Raw genomic sequence first — 21406 nt, 5'->3', positions numbered from 1 at the left:
TACTTCAGTTGTTGGCTCTTTCATATACTTTTGCAAAAAGACTTCAGTATTTCACTCAGGTTACTAGGTATTTTTTAAAGCTTTAATTAGACTTTTCTGCTATGCTATTGAACCTGTTCGTAAATGGGAACTAAATTTATTATTAACTTTTCTAATGGGAAACTACTTTGAGTCATTAGCAAGCCTGTTTCTTTCTATTTTCCTACAAAGATAGCCTAGGTTGAGGCAGTTTTTTCTGTCAGATGAAAGGGAAAGTTTAAAGTGTTTTTAGGGACAAAAGGTTTTTTTAGCTTTTTTCCCAACACTGTTGTGTAAGTTCATGTCAGATTTTTTTTCCCTTCACTGAAGTAATTAATCTGCTGGTGTGGCTTTTTTTTCTCCCTTAACACCATATATTTGCAGTTGAAGCTGTGTTTTTACTTCAGATGTTGAAGAGTCTGTGTAGGAGGTTATGTTTTCATGGGGCAAGGTCATATACAGAGATCTGCCCAGTATTCCAAAGGACTTCCTGCTGCAGCAGGGAAGCTTTATCCCTGGAGAGCTGTTCATGTATGAACTTGCTAGAAAACAACCAAGACAGAGATGCTGATTAAAATAGGCCCCACTAAAGCAGTGGTCAAGTATCAGTGCTATTGGTTTGCTCTATCAACTTAGGATTTATATGATTGTCACCTGGAGCTGTATTCACATCTTCCTCCTTCTGAAGCACTTGGGGGCCCTTTGTAGTTACCCATGGTGCAGATGAGCAGAAGTAAGAGTCAGGTAAGGAGAGAGGAGTTCTTTCTTCCCTGCTCTCTTTGAGATATCTATGTGCATGTTTACAAACAGAAGTTAAAATTTGCAGGTCAGTACTCACCAAGTATTGTTCATGCTGCATGAGCTAGTTGATCACAAAGCTGTGGTAAGAACATTATGAAGCCAATGTCTTAAGGACTCAGATGTTAGGAAAGAGCAAAATTAATGCTGTTGTGCCAGTGTATCTCAGTCTCCTTGTGGCTGGGGGTCCTCATGTCTGCTCTACACTGCTTCTCTTGCCTTGTGCCCAGCCTCCTCCAGGAGGATGGTGCTTCTTCATCAGTGATATGGTATTTGGTTTTACCTCATTTGGTATGACCGGGTTTTATGTACTGCATGCACTCAAACTACTCTGCAGGCTCCTTGCTGTCTTTGAGGGCTTTTATCTTGAGCTTAGTGCTATAGCTCTTGTTCTTCAGTAGCATTAATCTTCACAAAACCGCTATGAAAGAAGAGGTAAAACTGTCTCAATCCTGAGTACAGTGGGCTGAAGTTTGAAATGTGCTGCCTCCTGCTCTGTTCCCTGGGACTGATGTTTCAGTCTTCTCACTGTGATGAAAACACTTCCTATTCCAAGTCCTCAGTCCACTGGCTTCAGTCAGTGCCTCAGAAGAGGGAAGGAGGCAGAAAAAGAAGCCATTCTTGCCTATCTGAACTCCTGAGGGCAAGATTTTTGCAACGTGTAAGATTACAAAGACTTATAATGTGAGCTTGCATGTGAGCCTGTGCTAAACAAATTAGGTAAAAACCAGATTCCTTCATATACATAAGATTCAATGTCTGACCTGGACCATAAATGATCTCTTCAGGAACATCTTAGTGCTTCAGCAAAGATGTAACTGCCAGGAGGTGGGCAGTGCTTCTGTGGCAGAGCAGGACCACAGTTTAACCATTGCCTTACCAGTATACTTAACAGGCATTTAGTGGAAGAGTGATAAAATGTGACATTACTGACTTACAACCCCAATCTCTGCTGCCTGTTCCCCTTCACCTATTTCCCACCCATGGTTCTGCCCCATCCCAGGTACCTCCTCCTTACCCCTTCTCTCTGTCTGCCCAGCTCCGGGTGCTGCCTCTCACAACTTACCAACTTCTTACAGGCTCTGCTGCTAGTCCTAATCTCTTTTTTAAATCTTCAAAAACCCAGTTGCTGCCTCTGGTTCCTTACATATGTGCCCTCCTTCCCTGCCAGCTTTCCATGCTGGATTCCTACCTATACAGCCCCTTCACTTTGCTGGTTTTCCCACAACCCATTCCTGTTCACTCCTGCATCTGGATTTACCCTTGAACATTTCCGGCCATTAAGCAAAAGTCTGGGAAGTCAGAGTTTTTCAAAGAGGAGTTAATTAAAATATTTTTTCCCAGAAGGATTAATACAGATTTTTTTGCCTACATTTCTCAGAATCACTTGAAAATATTTTGGTGAGGGTTTCACTAATAAATGTTTTCACTAATTTCACAAAAAAGTAAATACAGTAGGCTGAAGCCCCGTATCTAGAAAATACCCACTCAATCCCAGTTAATTTTGCAGCATCACAGGCACCTGAAAGCATTGTTTTATAATGGCAGTATTTGGCAACAAGTTCAAATGGCTGACACCAGTCTGCAGTCAGGCCCATCTTGCTTCACAGCCCTGCAGAAGGGGTTTGCCATGGTGTATGTTTGTCATTGTAATTCTTCTGCAAATTATCTGCACTTTGGATTCTCTAAAGCTTTTAAAAGAACAGGAAATGTTATATTCAGCCATCAATGAATTTTGAATTAAAATGGGATTTAAACTTCACTGCTTGAAAATCCAGGTCTTAAGACTGCAGATGGGTAGCTCCTTTGAGTGGTCTTCCTGTCTAACCAGCACATAAATCTGTGGTTATATTTTGAACTGAAGATGATTTATTTTATATGCATACTTGAATTCTGCATAATCTTCCCCTGAGCTCGGCAGTGTGCCATACCAAACAAGCATTTAATGCAAAAGAAAATGCTCTAGCCTTTTATATAAATCTAAAACTTTTAATATATATTTATAGTGAGAACCAGTTGTGATGGGTGTCACACCAACACAACACTGCCTATAGAGAAAGAGAGAGACAGGTTAACCAGAGACTAACTTTTATTGTGCATTTTTATGCAACAGAACAAATGGAACTGGAGGTATGTAGTAATAAAACCAATATTCAAATTAGAATTAACACCTGAAATATTAAACTGTAGGTAACAAATGTCTTTATAATTAAAAAATATTGACTGTTTAAAAATTTTTCTAAGATTTTATATTCTTCAAAAGAAATGTGTGTTGCCACATAGAAAACAATTCACACATCCTATAGAAATTGTCACAAAAACCTTACTAGTCTATATTACACTATGCACCTTTTTGTACAATATCTGGTAAAGGTCTATCCCTAACCTGTACTTACTCTACACAGTACAATCATCATTAGAAAGTATTCATAGAATTAACTACACCATAACAATAAAAATATCAGGATTAATGTTTTTTTTTAATCACAGTTTCTCCACAAATATTTGTCATAGAAAATATAGCGAAGGCATGTTGGCACAGATGGGTGTGCGGTACTGCTACACAAAGTTTGAGAGAAGGCAGATACATAAATGACAGTAAGATTAAAGCGTATGGAAGGATAAGACAAGAATCTCTATCCTCCTGGGACTTTCTGGAGTGACATGATAGATAGCAGTTTCCTTCTGTCACAAGCCTGCTGCCTACATGCAGAGCTGGGAAGGGATGTGCTGGCTTACAAAGCACACTGCTTACATATGGATATCTTGCTCTGCAAAGGCTTATGTGCTATCTATTATTTCAGGTCCCATACTATTATACCTAACATTGAGGACATTGAGACACTTCAATGTGTATGAATTTATAATACCTCATGAAAAAATTAACTGGAATAAGCTGCTGTGGAAGTTTTGGAGTTTTATAAATGAAATGAGTGGGTCAAGTGGTCATGATGGCAATTACAGGTAACTGAGAAAAGTTCTTATACTCAGTTACTTTAAAACCAAACATGAACAAAAATATGAGCTGGTGCCTGTGACTTATGATTCAAGTCACTGGCCAGTGCACATAAGCAATTGAGGGCAAAATCCTGTTCATAAAAAAAGGTCCAAACCTGTAAAGCCATTGCTACTGCCAAAGTGGCTTTCAGGATGAAATTATACTTTTGGTTATTTTGCACAGTATGAAGAGTAGAGGCTTGTGAATGGTTTCAGAATGCTGGCTACGCTTTTTACTCTAAAAATAAAGCTAGGCTAACTAGTTATTTCTGCAAATCTTCAGGTCATTGAGACATCTGTCCAGTCCCGTAGTTCGGTTCTGAGACTGGTAAAAATGAAACATTTGTATCTTTAACAACATACAATTAAAACATCTGAAAGGAAACCATCACAATGTTTACAAAAATACAGCATGATACATATCGCTGTGGACAAATTTACAGTATAATGTTGACTCACATGTTCTGACATGTTCTACCAAATAGTTCTGGCATGTGTCACCACTTTAAACATAGACCAGCAAGACTTACACCATCTGAGCAATGTAACATCTTCTATAATAGTTCTTTTAAAAAAAGTTAAGTTCAACATTGAAAAGCTACTATAGGATATCTGTACTGTGACATTTCTGTACACTGAGTTTCTTCTCTGGAGGCCACTATGTGCTGTTGACTGCTCCAAGAAAGTCACCTCCTGCCTGTAATAAGGGGATGCTGTTCCAAACCCCTTGGTCTTAGATGAGGTTCTGTGTGACTAAATTGTTAATTGACTTTTAGAAAATGAGTAAGTTAATTTGGGTCCAGTGAGTGCCTTTGAACCCCATTTAAAAAATCATCAAAATTAAAATGAACCAAGAGGTATTGGACATTTAAGGGCCGAAACCATATCCTGGGCTGAGTGAGGTCTTGTCTATGGCAGTGCATGGTGGAGCCCATGTCCTGAGATGTCCCATGGGCCATGAGAGACCAGTCACAACTGCAGGGAAAGAGAAGGCAGATGGCAGGAAGAAGCTATTGTGTGGGTGAGCTGAGCGCCTACGGCCACGCTGGGGCTAGGGGAGCGCTGCACTCCAGAGAGCCCTTCCTGATCTCTGAGGAAGGGGCTGTGGATGCCTCCCGCCCTGCCTGGTGCACAGGTAGAAGGTTGGGAAGGAGAGAGATAGCTACAAGGAGCAATTAGTAGCTACTCTCATGGCTTGCACAAGGCAGTGAGAAGCTGAAGAGTGTGAGTGATGCATTCAGGAGAGTCAACGCTGATGAGGTAGCACTAAGGATGGTCAAAAGTGAAGTGAGCTTTCTTTACAAAAAACAGTTCTCTGTACCTGCCAGTGGGGAAATGCTGTCTCAAGAAGAGCTGTTCCTGGCTGTAAAGGATGCCAAGAAGGCCTGAGCAACCACGCAAGTGTAAGAATATGCAAACACCCTACTGTGGAAAGGCAAGGTGTAATTTCTTTGGCGTTGCCAGTTCGAGTGCAACAATTTGGAGGGACAATGGACTCCTAAACCTTTAAAATGAAAGGTTTCTAGCAGACTGATTTTTGTTTTTAAAGCTGGTATCTGCTTCCAATGTTGTGCACTGTTGTGAATTCTGCTCCAACAGCTCTTTTCTTATAGCTCTTAGATAGTCCCGACTGCATGTTTATAGACTGCAGAAGTATAAACTAGGCTCTTCTTGCCCAACCCCACCCTGAATCCAACTCTGAGCAAAACCAGCACATTGTCTCATATCTTTCAAGGAATGGATATAAAAAACAAATGAAAGTAAAGCCAAGAAAAGGCAATTTGAAGTCTCTAAAGCTAGACAGTATGGCTGCAGAATAGCAGTAGACAACACAAAATCTGTCTTCTGAAATGGCAATTTGTTTTTAGCAATCTTGTTTTAATGAAAACTGTCATGATCAACTTTACACCTCTAGAAATCTGAACAAATATACTGTCTATCTGATATACAATGCAATTTGTAGCTGTTAGAAGTGCCTGTTATTGTTCTGGGTCCTTGAAGGATTCTGCTGTTGATGAGTGCCGCTGTTTCACCCGGAAGCTTAATTTCCTGGCAGAGTTGGCTACGGAAGTCCCTGAATTTTTCATCTTGTGCAGTATTCTAAGGTAGCATTGACAGTTATGTTCTTTTCTGTTAGGAAATGGGAGACCACTTCTTTTAAGTGTGCAAACTTGTTCTTACATCTCCTGCTCAGGGAAAACAAATAGCCCTCCAGCTATTCTGGGTCCAGGTCTGGGGTTGTTATCAATAGGCAGAAGAGACAGTAGCTGCTGTTTCTTTTGCTAGTTTTTTAATGACCTTTCCCCTACAACTAGACAAAATGAACTGCATTTTCCCTTTGAGGGTGCTATTAAGTATTTGTAAATAACGGGCACTGAGAAGTCTTTAATGCAGGACTTGAAATGGATTTCTTTCTGTTAACTGGGATGTGGTAGGATGGAGAAGCTGAAATGTATGCAGTATGTGTTCAAACATGCTTTGGACTCCTAAATGACAGCAGGGTTAAATATGTTTAACAAATAGTCTCTCCTAAATTAAGTGGCTGCTACTGTTGTATGAGGTGGTTGTCACTGCCATCAATCACCAGATCCATCTTGCATACCTCTATTGAAGACTTCATCTTGTGATCCTGGATGATCAGTCCCTTCGTAATAGGAGTTCCCATTGTGAAGGAAAGTCCCCACTGCACGCCCTTGACGAGCATGTCCTACTGCGTCACTGAATACCTTGTTTATTTGCTCTTCGGATGGCATCCACCAGTCCGGGTTGGAAGTACAGTGCATCCTAATGAACTCTGCAGGAAAACATGCAAGGATAAAACCAGCTTGTCTTTGCAACATTCATCATCCCCCAGGCATCAAAAGCTCATGTGAAATAAACAGGGGTATTGCTCCTCTACTTAAGCAGAATTAAAGTCTTATGGGGGATGCCATGATAATGCCACTTGGACCTATTTTATTGCTGCACAATTGTGTTTCTCCACATGCAGCGTATGCTGTTGTATCTGAGCTAATTAGGTGATGCATGGGACCTGGAGATAAATCCCTTATTGTGGAAACAAAGAGAACTAATTCAGAGTGAAGGCCGTGATTCAGCATGTGCAATACATGTTGAAGTACATGAATGGGATGTATTTAGTTTGAAACCTCTTGGTGTCTATACCTCAAGGTGATTGCTGTCGTGGATCTTTATGACCTCCCTCTGCTGGCTGCTTCAGCACCTGCAGGCTGCAGGAGCCCACAACCTGCTGGAAAATGTCACTGCCATTATTTCAGTTTGATGCTCCTTTTTGTTTGGGGTATCTTTTCTTTTAAGTTCTGCTCTTTTCCTCTCCCTGTATTTTGCACCTATTTTTCCAGAGACTAAACTAGCCTTAGAAATAGCTAAATGAGATTAGAGGGCTGAGTTGGTGAGCCTTGCAATAGTTTTCAATACAGGAGAAAATGAATTGTACTGCATGTAATTTGGCTACGTAAGTAGCTGCTGCTTCCACATGCAGCCATTTGAAGATGATGATTATTTTATAATTTATTTTTCAGATCTTTGACATGTAATAGGCTAGACCTTGCAGAAGATGCCTTACCAATTCTGGAGTTATAACTGCTAGACACAGCTCAAATAGGTGTATTTGGACTTTGAAACATCCAAATAAGATTTTAAATGTGAGGGCACCTTAGTAGAGATATTGCATACACTATAACTCATATGGAAACTGAGCTTCTTATTTATTCTGTAATATTAGTTATTCCCTCATGCAATATTGTGTGTTCCAGGATATTTTTAAATTCTGTTTTCTACTGTTGACAAGCCAACAGCATAATAAGTGGTGTAAGGTAACTTCATTACTGTCACCACATCTCGAGATGGGGACTGCTGTGCTTTTACATGAGTTCCTGTGCCTGCAAGGTATCTCATCTGTTGGACAATTAGGATGTGATTTTTGCATAGTTCCTCCAGCAGTGTCTGCAACAGTGATAGCAATCCCTGTTTTAAATTTATTTCCCTGGAAATCCGCACAGGCAACAGTAATTTCTTCCCAGTTATGCTCACATGTGCCTCCACAGACTTATCTCTTTCTTAGAGAAATAGTTACCATGTAAAGGAGTAATGCTATAATTTAAGCATGTCAGTCTGTTTTAAAGCTGGTTCCAGACACCAGTCAGTTGTAGGAATACACTAAAAATGTTTATAGATGTTTAAACTACTCTGAGTACACAGAGAGAACCAGTTTGCACTCTGCTGTGGTAGGAAGGTGTAACTGGCCATTGGCTGAGAATTAGTCAGACACTTGTTACCTTGGCTTGTAAATGAGCAGGAGCCAGTGGCCAAGTCTCAGCACGGGATAAAGTTGTCACCCACGCATGAAAGCCCAAAGGGAGAGCTGTCTACTCTTCTCTCTTAGCTGGTCCTTACATACTGAATGTTTTGGCTTCCTCTTCAAACTTCTGAACATTAAAGAAATTACTCTTCCTCTTTCTCCCAAGGAGTGTTCCCCACACTGTGTATGTCCAGTGCCCCAGAAAAGAGGGTGGCCATAAACAAAAGTTCATGTACAGGTGGATTTACTGTTAGTCTTGGGAGGCAGGGGGCAGAAAGGGGAAGAAAAGGGTATCAACACTCTGCTTGTAAATTATTAGGTGAAATTTGAAGTTACTTAGTAAATATTAAAGCATTTATATCCAGCCTTCAGTTCTCAGTAAAACTTCTGGAACCCTGACTCTTTCTAGACCTCTACAGCATGGTGTGCAATGGATCTGCCCTTCAAATAAGCTCTGATAGAGTATTCAGGTCTGGTAGAGTATCATATAGCAGGTTAAAAGATTCCTTTGTAGTACAAAAAGAGCTTATCTGCCTAATTTGCCTGTATCCAAAATCTGAGTTCATTACCTGGTTACATCAAAGTATCCCAATCACAAATCTTATCTACTTAGTCCTGTTGGATTCTTCTACCCTAGATGAGAAGAGGATCCATCTGATGTATATTAGCACTTTGGACTCCAGTTGAATGACTGAAGATATTTTTATCACTGACTGACCACAATACAGCTTTTTACATTACGTTGATGAGTAAATATTCTCGAGTTCATTCAACCAAAATTTCATGCATGTGTTCACAACATACTATAAAGTTAACTAAGAGTTAATTAAAGAAATAATAAACATATATTTATAAAATGCAAATGTTGATACTAAGGAGATATTTTTACCTGGGCTTTAAAAAGTCCTGTTTTGTATGTTTTATTATTAAACTTAGTACCAGGCCTTTCAAACAATTTTAGGAAATGAAAGCACAGAACATTCTTCTCACTCTGTACCCTTTCTCTCACTATCCCAAAATTCTCGCTCTCTGACATTGTGAAATGCTTGCAAAACTCCCCTTCCTTTCAGGCTAAACATGGGGGAAAGTTGTTCCCTAACTTTTTCAGGCAATGTTGCATCAATATGCCAAAAAAGAAGTCAAATTCTTAATAATGACTTCGTATACACTTCGTGGGTGATTAACCTGTAGATGTACTTGACCCTGTAAGACACCTGAAACTTGGTTAGCTTCTAACTCCAGTGATGTACTGTGTTTTTCTACACATTAGGCTATAATTATTTATTTGGTTAGTTTTGTTGTGTATCAGTGTTAAAAAATACCCTGATAGTTTACTATAAAAGAGTGTAATCAGGATTGTCTGGATTTGCTTCTTTGTTTAAAGTGCCTTTAGTGTCATGTGGCCTTGCATTTCTCCTCTCTCAAATAAGCAGCCTTGTTTTCTCCCATCAAAACCCACCCAAAATACATATGTAATACACACATACGTATATGTATGTATCTATAAAAAGAAAGTGGAGGGTTTCTGGCTGCTTGTCACCTGCCTGCGAAGCCCCTTCTAGTTCTGCAACTGTCAGCCAAATACTTCTACTGAGCCAGAGCCAATGTGGTGAAATGAGATCACATATGGTGGACACTGAGCGAAAAGATGCAGTACCTCTGAGACATGTTACTTTTACTGGATCCAGAGGACGTCTTTCAGGACCTGTCTCTCCTGACTGCACTGACCTTTTCCTTTTTCCAAGGCCGCATGAGTACTTAAGCTCATCGGTTGTGAAAACAAATCTGATGAGATAGCGCAGGAGCCGTCGTCCATCTTTCTTGGAAGAATTTACAGCCTCATCCCACTGTTTACTAGTGATGTAGACAGGGTAGTTGTTCAGCAACTGCTTACTCCCCTGAAAAAGTGAAATATTTCTGTTGCTTATTTTACAAGGCAAATAAGTAAAAATGTCAGTTGCAATAAAAAATACACTTTCTAATTAGCCACGATCCTGACAGTGAAACACAACCCAAAGTGAGAATGAATTACTTTTAAAATTACATTTTCTACAACTCAGATTGGGTGAGGCATGAAGAATACATTTTGAGAGGTGGCTTTTGATAATTTCCACTGTAACAAGAAGGTTAAAAAGAGTTAAGAATAATTGACTGGGTATGTTATTTAACTATAACGCTTCTTAATATGTTAAAATGCATAAAAGGAGTCTTTGAAGAGTGTGATCAAATGGTTCACTTCATCACAGCTGACAGTTTACTTCAGAGGTGATTCTTTTGGTCTATTTTTATAATATATTTATTACTTAACGTACAACACACCTGAAACTTGACATCAGTTATGTTACTGTGAAAAATGTAAAGAAGATAAATAAATGAACTATGAAAACTAAAAGCTTTATTATTATTAATGAATGCTGTAATAACTCAAATTATTGCTTTGCAGAAATGCCACTGTGTCAGCTGGAAAGAAATTTTGCATTTAACCTTCATAATTTGTGTGCCACAATATTCCAACATTAAATGAATGCTGTGGGACTAATTATGGGGATTCCTGTAATCTACACACATTTATAAGCCCTCTTAAGTCAATTGTACCTAAATTGTATTTAATTCTTGTTGCCCATAAAACACTTTGGTCCAGGATTACCCAATTAATGTAAGATGGTACTGTTAATATACTTTAAGTAATTGAAGTACAAAAACCCCCCAAACTATACCCTCCTAGAGACTCATTCACTTTTACAGCTGCATCTCTTTATCAAAACACACAATTCTAAAAGCTCAGTTAGTAAACTCGCCGTATAGCACCAGCTTAGACAGGAGTTCACAGTGAACCACAGAAACAAGGGTCTGATGCTCAGTGGGGCAATCAGCCGCATGCTGCACTTGTGGGAAACTGCTGCAAAGTTCTCCTTGCTTCCAGGCCACTGATATCTGAAAACTATTTTAAGGACTACCCTTGCCTTCTTTCATATATTTATTATAGTATCTTGGGAGACAGCCAGGTAGCATCTTTGAAGTTTTTTCCTAGGTATTTGCTTTTAATTTCTTAGCGAGTTTGATAAATATATGAAAGATTGAATTTGGCGAAGACCATGCTGAGAGGGTTGCTAGTTAATCTGTATAATCTAGAGCAGCACCACCTCCCAGTGGGGTTAGCATCACTGGGAGGCAAGTCTGTGTGCCTGTCTGCTACTTGTTTGCCTTGCTGCAAGCTGCTGGCAAGGACAGATACAGGCAAATCCAAAACTCTGCAAAGGAAGCCAAAATATAAAGGAAGAGATTGGCTTTGTCTGTCTGAGGGACTGTTTGCCTCAAAACAACTCAATACTTTATTCCCCCTGCAGCTTGTCAATTCAAGCATGTAATCCCTAGGAGAAGGATCCTTCACCTATAGTCTAGCTCTGTTGAAATTTAGGTCTTTCTCTTCAGACTTCATTGTCTTCTCACATCACTGTCAAAGGGTCAATTCCTCCCCCATCATTCATTATATAAGAAGCTGCTTTAATTTTTGCCAGGTACACAAACCCCTGGGAAGTCAGTAGTAAGTCTGAAGAGCTTTGCAATGAAAGAACATTACCTGCCATCCACTCCAGCTCCTTGTCCGCTGCCAACATGGTGAAGGGACTGGGGAAGGAGGAAGAGCAGAGAGGCAGCATAGAAAGCTCTCCGGAGGTATTATACTCTTTCCTAAAGCAACTCTGACCATGCTATCCCAGGGGGAGCTGACCCAAGTACTTCCTTGGTTTCTTTTACTTATGTTGGCACTTATTATTTTCAGCACCTAACTCCTCATCTCTTTTATATAAAGTCAATTACAAAAAAACCTCCAGTGAAGCAAGGACCATTCTTACTGATACCAGTGCAAAGTGCAAGCCGCAGTTAACTCTGTAGGCACTGTCTTGCTTTTAAGCCCTGGCAGACAGGGCTTATGCAATGCAAGCCCATGGCACAGGGGAAGGCTCCAGGCTTGCTCATGTGCATTAAGGATGGATGCTCATATGTAGCTTTGCTAACCAGCAAGCTATCTTAGAAGCTACCTCTGTATTCATATATATATATATGTATTTCCTGATGCAAATAGGGTGGAGAAAGGCCCAATGTCTAGTTTTCACGAGAGCTCACATCACTATTAACTGAGGAGAAGGTGATAAATTTTGTGTAACTTCCTCAGTCTCAATTTTATAAAGCCTACCTTATTTCCCAAGAAATTTAGGATGTTTTTTCTCATTCTTCCCCAAAGGCATAATATAGTGTTATGCTACTCTGTTAAACAATTATTGGGTTCCTGCTGCAGACACACGTTCGTTGCTTTCTCTGAAAGTAAAGCACTTCTGGGCAAAACATTCTAACTAAATATATGATGTGGTTTGGTGTGTCCAGCAGTCATTAAACTAAAACAAACAGAAAACCTCCTAGAAATGAAATATGTAGACCCTAAAGGAAGAACCAAAATACAAATGCCTTCATGCTTGTATTTGTACATGATTAAGCTCATGAATAAAAGATTAATATCTATGTGTTTAATTGAATGAAAAATTATGTCACATTATGGCAAGCTATTCCTTGTGGGACATCACAGAACAGCCTCAGTTTTTTCAGTACTTGAAAATTTTGGTTAAGCAAAAGAGCATTAAAAAAAGGAAAGTGAATCTTTAGAATATAGTCAAGTGATAACAACTAATGATACATAAATACAAATATGTATATATCAACTTGCAGAGGATAAAACTGAATGGAGGAGCAAAGTGATGCACACCCTGAATTGATGCAAAATATCTTCAGTGAAACTGTGATAAGTTGGACTATGTGAGTCTTGCACTATGTATCATTTATGTGCAAAGGGACATCAGACTAAACCTAAGTCTTCTCTCCTCTGATTTTGTTTCTGTGAATGGACAGTGACACATATACAAAAACATGCATAGAAAGAATAGCAAATACAGACAGTTTAAATGAGAAGAGTTATAACAAAATCACTTAATTTCAGGCATTTTTATGAGCCTGGAGAGAAATACACTGGAGCAAAATTAATGTGATTTACACCAGAGCTGACTTAGATATCTACCTTCTAGAGAAGCGGAGGACTTAAATGTCCTTTTTCACTGCATCACTTTTAAAAAGATCGTAATTACAAAAATGCCCAAACTCTGTATCACATACAAAGTTGTCAGCACTCAACATTTGGTTTGGGATGTTTTCTGAAAACCAAGAGCTCTCCACAGACTTGCAGAAGTCTATATTTGGGTCAATCTGAAAAATGAAAGAAACATGTACTTTTCCGTTAACCATGTCAGGGCTACATGTGTGTTTGTGTCTGTACACATGACATGCTGGGAACACCCACATGTGGGCTGCTGCCCCTGGGTGCCAGCAGCCATGTGCAGCCACTGTCAATCACGCAGCTACAGTTTTCACCAAGCTAGCCCTCGCCTAAATTCCTACCAAAAAAAGTGATGTTTCTGAGGAAAGGTGAGAGAAAAATTACCCAAAGCAAGGCAAGTGCAGCTGGTGCTGACGGAGGTTGTTGCACGCTGCTTAGTATAGTCATTCTAGATTATACTAATGACAAGTGACCTCCATTTGGGGCATTACTGTACCTAAGAATGACAGTTTAACAATAGATTTTACATATCTTTTACTACTAAATAAATTCTTCCAGTGCCTCCATGTTTTCAATGAATTTTCAAACACAAAAAGATGAAGCTTGTCTTCACTTTATACTACCTCAGTTGGATGGTCTGTTGGCTGTGGTACCATAAGCTGGTTGTGATGCTGAAGTACGGTCTTCAAATAATCTAAAACAGTCTGGCAGGGCACTGCATGAAACAAATTGCAATTATTGTATATCAGCACAAAATAGATCAATATCAAATCAAGCAGTGTTCTTCAGCATCTGTTTTGTATTTCTGTGAGATATATTTCAAATAGGAAATACTTCTTATTTTGGTTTGTGTGGACATTTCTGTAAAACAGATGTTTTATTTCCTATTTGAGATCTCTGACATTGCTTTTATTTTCTGACCACTAGTTTTCAAAGGGTTTTTTCCTAGTTTGAAATTATAATTATTACAAATGCAAATTAGGTCAGCAGTAATGGTAGTAAGAAAAAAAATCTGTAAATATTGTAAAAAGTCCAAACCATACAAAGACAAAAACATTTTTTGGACCTAAATAATGCATTGATTAACATGTAAATATGCTCAAATGTTTTTGAAACTACAGTCTGATTAGACATACTAAAGAGGTTCAGTGATTCATATACTTTAATTTCTATTCCCTCCCTCCTCCTGAATTTGTTATAAAACTAGGTATTAAGCAAACTGCTTTATTTCTCGTTCCCTCATCCTTCCTGCTTTCCATTCCCATCACTCGTATCCATTACAGTAGTGGTACCAACATCCTATTCTCTTCTGTTAAGGTGACAGGTTAATTAGGGATGATTCAATTATGGGTCTCTCTTAAGCAGATGCTGCTACATCCCTGATTAACTCTGGAGTATTTCTGAGATACAGCTCTTTTCTCCTGAGCCTGAAACACCATAGGAGAATTACACAGATACCAATCCAACATTATAACTGACTAAATAAGCATAGTTTTTAATGTACCTTATCACTCTCACACTTAGTATAGGTTGTTTTTGTAAAATATTCAGACTTGATCATAGCTTCAACTAAAAAGACAGAAGAAATATTTGGGGAGTTTTTATTATTTCTTGGCAGTCAGCCTTTACACCTGGAAAAATGGGGTGTTTTGGGTTTTGTCTTAAGCTGGCAATCTGAAAGCTAGCATTGAAATAGCTGAGAGTGTCTCAGAGTAGGATTTGCAGGTATTTTGCACTCGGTCCTCAGCATTCACACTGCACAGCAACTATGCTCCTGTCTAGGCAGCCAGGGTGCAGAACAACGTTATTCTGTGCAAAATAGACTCTTTACTGAGGGCTAAGTGGTGTTACAAAAGCATACAGAAGCCATTCCTATGTTATTGCATCCCACATTGACTTCTCTGTAAGGTGACCCAACAGTGTATTTACTCCTACTGATGATTTTTCACACAGTAAGTAATTTCACTGCAGGCCTATCCAAAGATGTTTAACTGTGTTCTTCCAAAGGGATAGGACACAAGCAAGATGACAGGAAATTATTTAACGTGTTGTGTCCTCAGCAGATGAAGTACAGCTCTACTGTAACTGTATGATGCTGTTAAATGCCTTATCATTACCAGTGTGAAACAAAAATCTACTAAAAGCTGGATGAAGCTTGTAAAAACCTTTCTCTTTATAAAAGCAGTAGTGTTTTGAGCACAGAATTGTGTGATTTCATTATGACTGTAGTGATTGGAAGACACCAAGCATTTTTAACTCTGTAAAACCATTGCACAGTGCAGTTTGCTCTCGGTACAAATAACCTCAGCCTTTCAAACACCAGGTACTACTTAAGAATCCAGACTTCTTAGGCTGCCATATTAACTGAAGCCTAAAAGAAGCCACAAAGAGGGCAGCATGAGGCAGAGACTCAAAGCTGTGGTTTTGCTGCTGTGTCCCTCTTATGGCTCTGCAAATATAGTCTTTGCCGAGAACTGTTTCCTCCAAACTGCAGCAAACGTAGCTTTGTTACAACCTGGGGCTCCCAACGGTGAAGATGAATAATCATTTAAACCTACTAGCTAATTTATTTTGTTTATCTTTGACTTTGATGTGGTCTCTAGAGTTAACAAGATCATAATCCCAAGAGCTGATACTCTTATGCACATAGCCACTTATCACTGACATCACTAACAAGGATCTGCATCTACTGTAACCAAGGTGAAAGACACCAATGTTGAAATAATGCTGGCTTGTTGTGATTTAGTAGAAAGCCTGTGGGGAGGCAGTAATTTTCCTGCCCATTAGGGAAGAAGTTTCCACAGCCTTTACTTTCTGAAAGTAGCAAAGTAACCTGGCCTGCAGGAAGTGAGAAAGGAAGGTCTTTGCAGAAGCTAAAGGATGAGGAGGAGGGGCTAGAGGTGACTTGGCATGCTGTGGAAGACTGTTCTTATAAGATGCTAAGCAGAACACATGTAAGAGGTGGCAGGTATTTGCTGTTTACTGATCCAAGTTTTAAGACTTCGTTGATATTCTAGGCATCTGTACATTGTAGCAAGTGCTTATTTGGCATAGTTTGTCACAGCTTTCTCTGCAGAGTATCCTAATTTCTAATAAATAGTCGAACAGTGAGTGTGGTGGTAACCAACTGTGCCAATGACAAAAGCTGGGCTGTGATATTTCAGCTTGAGCTGCCACACAGCACAACTCCCTGGACTAAATCCTCCTTGCACCAGACAGCATCAGCAGGTAAACACAGTGCAACTCAAGCCATCATCTTCCAGTGATGCAGTTTCTACCCTTAGCTCATTGTTGCAGCATGTGCTATTTCACCCTCAGAACAAAAACCTTACTTCAAGTCTTCATTTTGTTATCCTTCAACTGGGTTTTATAAAAACTTGGGAAAATAAATAGAAAATGCCTGTCACTTGTTACAAGCTTATAGTTAATGGTGAAGTCCATTTATCCATCTTCTCTTTGTCAAGCTGAACACTGACCTTCCCAAGGTGCTGGGGTCCTGTAAGAGCAGAGTCCCTACACCAACTTACATATCTGTACAGCTGAAGGCCATGGTGGCCATTTTGGCCATGCTATGCATCACTCCTCAGGCAGAAAGTCACCATGTTGTCCAAAAGCCTTCCTCAGTGTACATTTCCTAGAGTCTGAAACCAAGCAGAGTGATGTTCTCTGTGCCTCAATACACAGTAATCAGCACTCTGATCGGCCAAGTCTGTCACCTCTCATCTTCCTCACTCACTGCTACCTCTGCACTGCTTGCAAGCTGTGAGTGGACTGTGTGCTTTCTTTCACGGATTAAAGTATTAAAAGCATGGGCTGTGAACTATACTTGTATTTTTAAATCGCTTTTAGCAGTATGATGTTACGTAACATCCTGAATATCTGCAATATCCTCATCAAACAAACTTTTCATCTCATCCAAACCATAATTTGGCAAGATGCTGCCTGGTACTCATGCCATTATTCCCTTTTAGTACTCTATTAATTGAAGCTGGCATCAGCTGTGCAATTAGTTTGTCTGGGCTCAGTATCAGGCCAATGAACTCACAATCATAAAGGACATCTCACTCGTCCTTAAAAAAAAAATTAAAAAATTAGACAGTACTTTCATCTTTTGGTCTTCTGAAACATCCCAAATATTCCAAAACATATTGTTTTAGTTCCTGAAGGGAGTTGTCCAAACTTCACAATTTTGAAAACATCACGCTTTGGCAGCAGCTGCTACTGCTTTTGGTAGTAAGTTGATGTGCTCTTTAGGGATGAAAAGCTGGTGTGCCCAAGCAGCTTCTGCTCTCCGCAGCACATGCTGCAGCTCTCCTGGCAATAACTATCTCTGACTCTATTCTGGAACCACTCTGTCTTACAACCTGGGTTGGAATCAGCATCTCTTTATAGTTTTCTAAAAGGCTGGTAATTCTGGCTCTAACAAGCACTTCAGCTGTCCCAACACTGGGAGGGAGCTGGGGCAGACAGCTGAGGCTGCAGTCCCACATGAAGCTGCTGCTGAATGTGCGCTAAAACCCAGAGTTACAATGGCAATGGAAAATATTTCTGCCTGATTACCATTATCATTATGTTGGTGTGACTGTGTCATTTTACTCTTCTCAAGTACCAGAACAGAAATACTCAATGAGCAGTTCCACATTATTGTTAAAACCTATTTCCACCTGATAATGGTCCAGCACTGTTAATTTGGATGTCATATTTTTCCTTAATTTTGCCAGGAAAAGAAAGCCTTCTTGAGACTGCTTCAAGTTTAATTGTAGTTATTAATTTGCTGCTGATCCTAACTGCTGCTTTTTACTCATCACCATCAACTTCTCCTTTAATCTATCTGTTATATTTCTAACTCTTCCTTCACTTTCCCTCTAAGCTGGTTGTTTTTGTACATGGCAAGAAACTTTTCCTTCCAGATAGTCTTTTGGGGCCTTCAACAACATGCTTCGAATGCTTCCCAATTATAAACTGCTCTAGTTTTTTAACCTCTAGCTCTAATAATTATTTCCAACTTTTTATTAAGTGCCAAGAAAATCTCTATTATCAGTTTTGGCTGCGTTTTTGCTCATTATAAATGTTACTGTGCCACAATCACTTGCACTGGTATCTATCAAAATGAGGGCTCTCATTTATCGTCCCCAAAACGTTACCTCCCAGTGTGAAACACTTCAGGGCTGTTTATATTGCCAAAGCACAGCACTGTGAAGAGATAGATACTTGGGCTTGCTGCAAATAAGGCACATCTCCAAAGTAAAGTGTATCTCAAACCTCTCCTGCACCATCAGACAGCCCTAGTGAGAAGGGACGGCTCGCCCACAGCTTGGCAGTGTGTCTGCCTGCGGTGGCCTCAGCCCCATAAACAGACAGTATGAAATCTGGTTATTCTGTTCATTAATGAGATTTTGTGCTCTGCAGCTGACACTGGCTAGTACTCCTCCTGGTGTTTTGCAGAAGACAAATCCCTTAGCACTCAAGACAATTTACCTCTGACTCGCCAGCAAGGAGGAGAATTGGGAAGGGTGTACATCTACATCCACCCCACTCAGGCCAGCAGCTGCTAGTTAAGACTGGCTCAGCATTACAATGTGTCCTCCTTCACTTGACCTTGACTGATGCTTCTCTCTGAGTTCATTGCAGGGCCTTTCTAAATTGATGCTCGACTGTCAGAAAGATGTAACAAATGACAGGGAACATGCTGACGAACCACATGGCTGTGTGAATTTCTTATAACATTAATGGAAATGTCTTCTCTGCCTGAGATTTGGACAAGTGTGCATGGCTTGGATTATTTTAGCTCATATTGTCATCTATTTCAATAGTCAGCTGAAAGCCAGTGAAAGCTGGATGGTCCATGAAGGCAAGTTGTTGAGCTGGAAAACAGGAAGGGCCATGGAGAGATGAGGGTTAGGATCTGTGGAAGAACTGATCTCACTGCTCAAGACCCTACAAATTTGGATGTTTGTGACTGAATAGTAAAGTAAAAGCAACCATCATTTGTAGTGAGAGCATTCAGCAGAAATCAAGAGTCAACACTATGTAGAAAGGTGTTAAATATTGTCTGAACTGATCTACATGACTGCCTAAAACAGAGAAAAGAAAAAAAAACTCTAGCAAATAACCCATTACTTTTAAAATACCTCTCAGTTATGTTTTCCATGTGGAATGAAAAACCATTTAATTTCTATTAATCTGCATCTGAAAAGCCATTGGACTCTCCTTTTGCAATATATTTCTTCCAGAAATATAAATGTTTCCCTCCCATATGCCTCTGAGATGTACATGATGCCAATGGGGTTTTGGATTTTTTGATTTTTATAGATTTTAGAAGTACTTGTAACTGTAGTAAAAAAGCAAATGTAATGTGTTCATATTTGTAACAGCTTAAGTTCATTGTTTATATATCCTAACCCCTACCACAGATCAGTAGCTCAAATTCTTTTAGTTATTTAGACTCTCTTCAAGGTAAAGGGCTAAAGAATATCAGAAGGCCTGCAGAATGAAACATAAACATAAACCAACAACCTTGAGTTTAAGAACATTGGAAGAACTCCAGAAACCAGAGGAAGGGAAGAACTGATGAAGACAGAGGGTTCCAGTGACCCCAGACTCAAATCTTCAGGAGGTGTAACCAGGGGCTGGACCGAGAGATGTGTAAACTGGGGATTGGGTGGGCAATATTATAAAAACAACCTCATGGAAATCAGTGTTCGGGGTGTGTGTGTGTGGGAAGATGTCATCATGTATTCCTAAAAGCCCTAAGCCTGGACATTAAAGAATGTACCTTTTTATCTTATCCCACATTAACTTGGCTTGGAGTCCTGTTTTTGGGGTCTCCCACGGCATCATACACCTCTGCCTGAACAACAGACGAAAAAAGATAAAACCAAAGCAGCTGTGCATTTCTCATTTAAGTGATGCTGCCACATGCTCATGTGGCTTTTGATTTTGTCTGTGCTCCCTCATTTTCCTTCACTCATTAGAAGGTACCTCTTGTGCTCCCTTTCAGCCATGAAGTCTTCCCTGCTGAAGGGACATCATCTGTAAAACTCTCTACGATACATTTTCTACTGCTGATAACTAACAGAGACACCAAGGAATCCCCCATGAGTGGGGACAGCAGTTTGTGTCACTAAAATGGCAAATGCTGACCTGCAAAGGGTAAACCAAAGTTGATACTAGGGAGCTCATCCTTGTCAGGCTGAACTGCAGCTCCCCACAAAACTCCCACTTCTGCTCCCCAGCGTAGGCTAAGAAACCTGACCTCTCAAATTCTTGTGGGTTTTAACCCAGAAGGATGGAGAAAACATATAATTAGACCATGATCTGTTGCAATGACATGTTTCAGTAAGTTTTTGTCTTCAGGATGGTTTAGAAAAGTAAGCTGGCTTTCCCAAGCAGCAAAGCAAAGCCATGCTGCAAATTCAAAGGGGTTCTAATGCCAAACACTGGGTGACTGTGGTCGAGGCTCTCTCTTCTCACAGTAACTTCACACTTTGAAGCTGAACAGCAGAACAAGGCCACAGATCAGACCAAAACATCCAGAGAACATCAAGGGAAACCAAAGAAGTGGTTAAATGTGAACATCAAGAAAAAAGACCAAAAAAAAAGGACATGAAAAAGTGTTCCTCATAAGCCTTGATGGCTGCTTTATCTACGCTGTGGCTGCGGCTGGCTCTTTGGAAAGGCAATGCTCTGAAAGTATAAAGGAGACAGGAGTTGTAGGGAAACGTAGTATCTTTTATTAGATGACTCGATAGTCAGGAAAAAGAGTCAAGCCTTGGGCACACAAAACCTCTTGGAAAACTTGTCTCACTGTTTCAATTACATTAATATTAACTCTACCTGCAGATCCCACTTTGCTTTGGCTACTTCCAGCCACCATGAATGTCATCTCTATAGGTGACAAGCTCTGCATTTCAGGGGGTTTTCCACCCCCATCCTGCTGTTTGCTGGAGTATGTTCTGCTGCTGGGCTAACAAAGTAAGAATAATCACTGTATTTACCAAACACTGCTTCATCTTATTTATACTTTTGCACTACTTTCAGACTAATTTGTCCAAAACCATGCATAAAAGCTGGGAGCATCAGGAGGCAAACCCTCATTCATTTCAGGTCGTTGCTTTAACCACCTGGAAATATTTTCTCTCTTTTAGGTCAAAAACTGTGAGAAAATCATG

General features: G+C 39.8%; 1 protein-coding gene across 2 annotated transcripts in view; it reads right to left on the bottom strand.

Moving 5' to 3' along the window:
* Nucleotides 1-2900: 2900 nt before the first annotated feature.
* Nucleotides 2901-21406, bottom strand: part of BEND4 (BEN domain containing 4) — a 32019-nt gene continuing 13513 nt past the window's right edge. The window contains exons 3-6 of one of the 2 annotated variants that reach the window (XM_071555206.1): nt 13859-13950; nt 9789-10029; nt 6416-6607; nt 2901-5943 (exon numbers count right to left, since the gene is read on the bottom strand). In XM_071555206.1, the coding sequence (XP_071411307.1) occupies nt 5897-5943; nt 6416-6607; nt 9789-10029; nt 13859-13950 (572 nt within the window). In that variant the 3' untranslated portion in view covers nt 2901-5896. Of the gene's footprint in view, nt 5944-6415; nt 6608-9788; nt 10030-13858; nt 13951-21406 lie in introns of those variants that run through there. The other variant, XM_071555207.1, reaches the window with a different exon arrangement.

The sequence above is a fragment of the Pithys albifrons genome, chromosome 5, assembly GCF_047495875.1.
Source record: "Pithys albifrons albifrons isolate INPA30051 chromosome 5, PitAlb_v1, whole genome shotgun sequence".
Classification (NCBI taxonomy): domain Eukaryota; kingdom Metazoa; phylum Chordata; class Aves; order Passeriformes; family Thamnophilidae; genus Pithys; species Pithys albifrons.
This window is presented reverse-complemented; position numbering and strand designations above follow the sequence as displayed.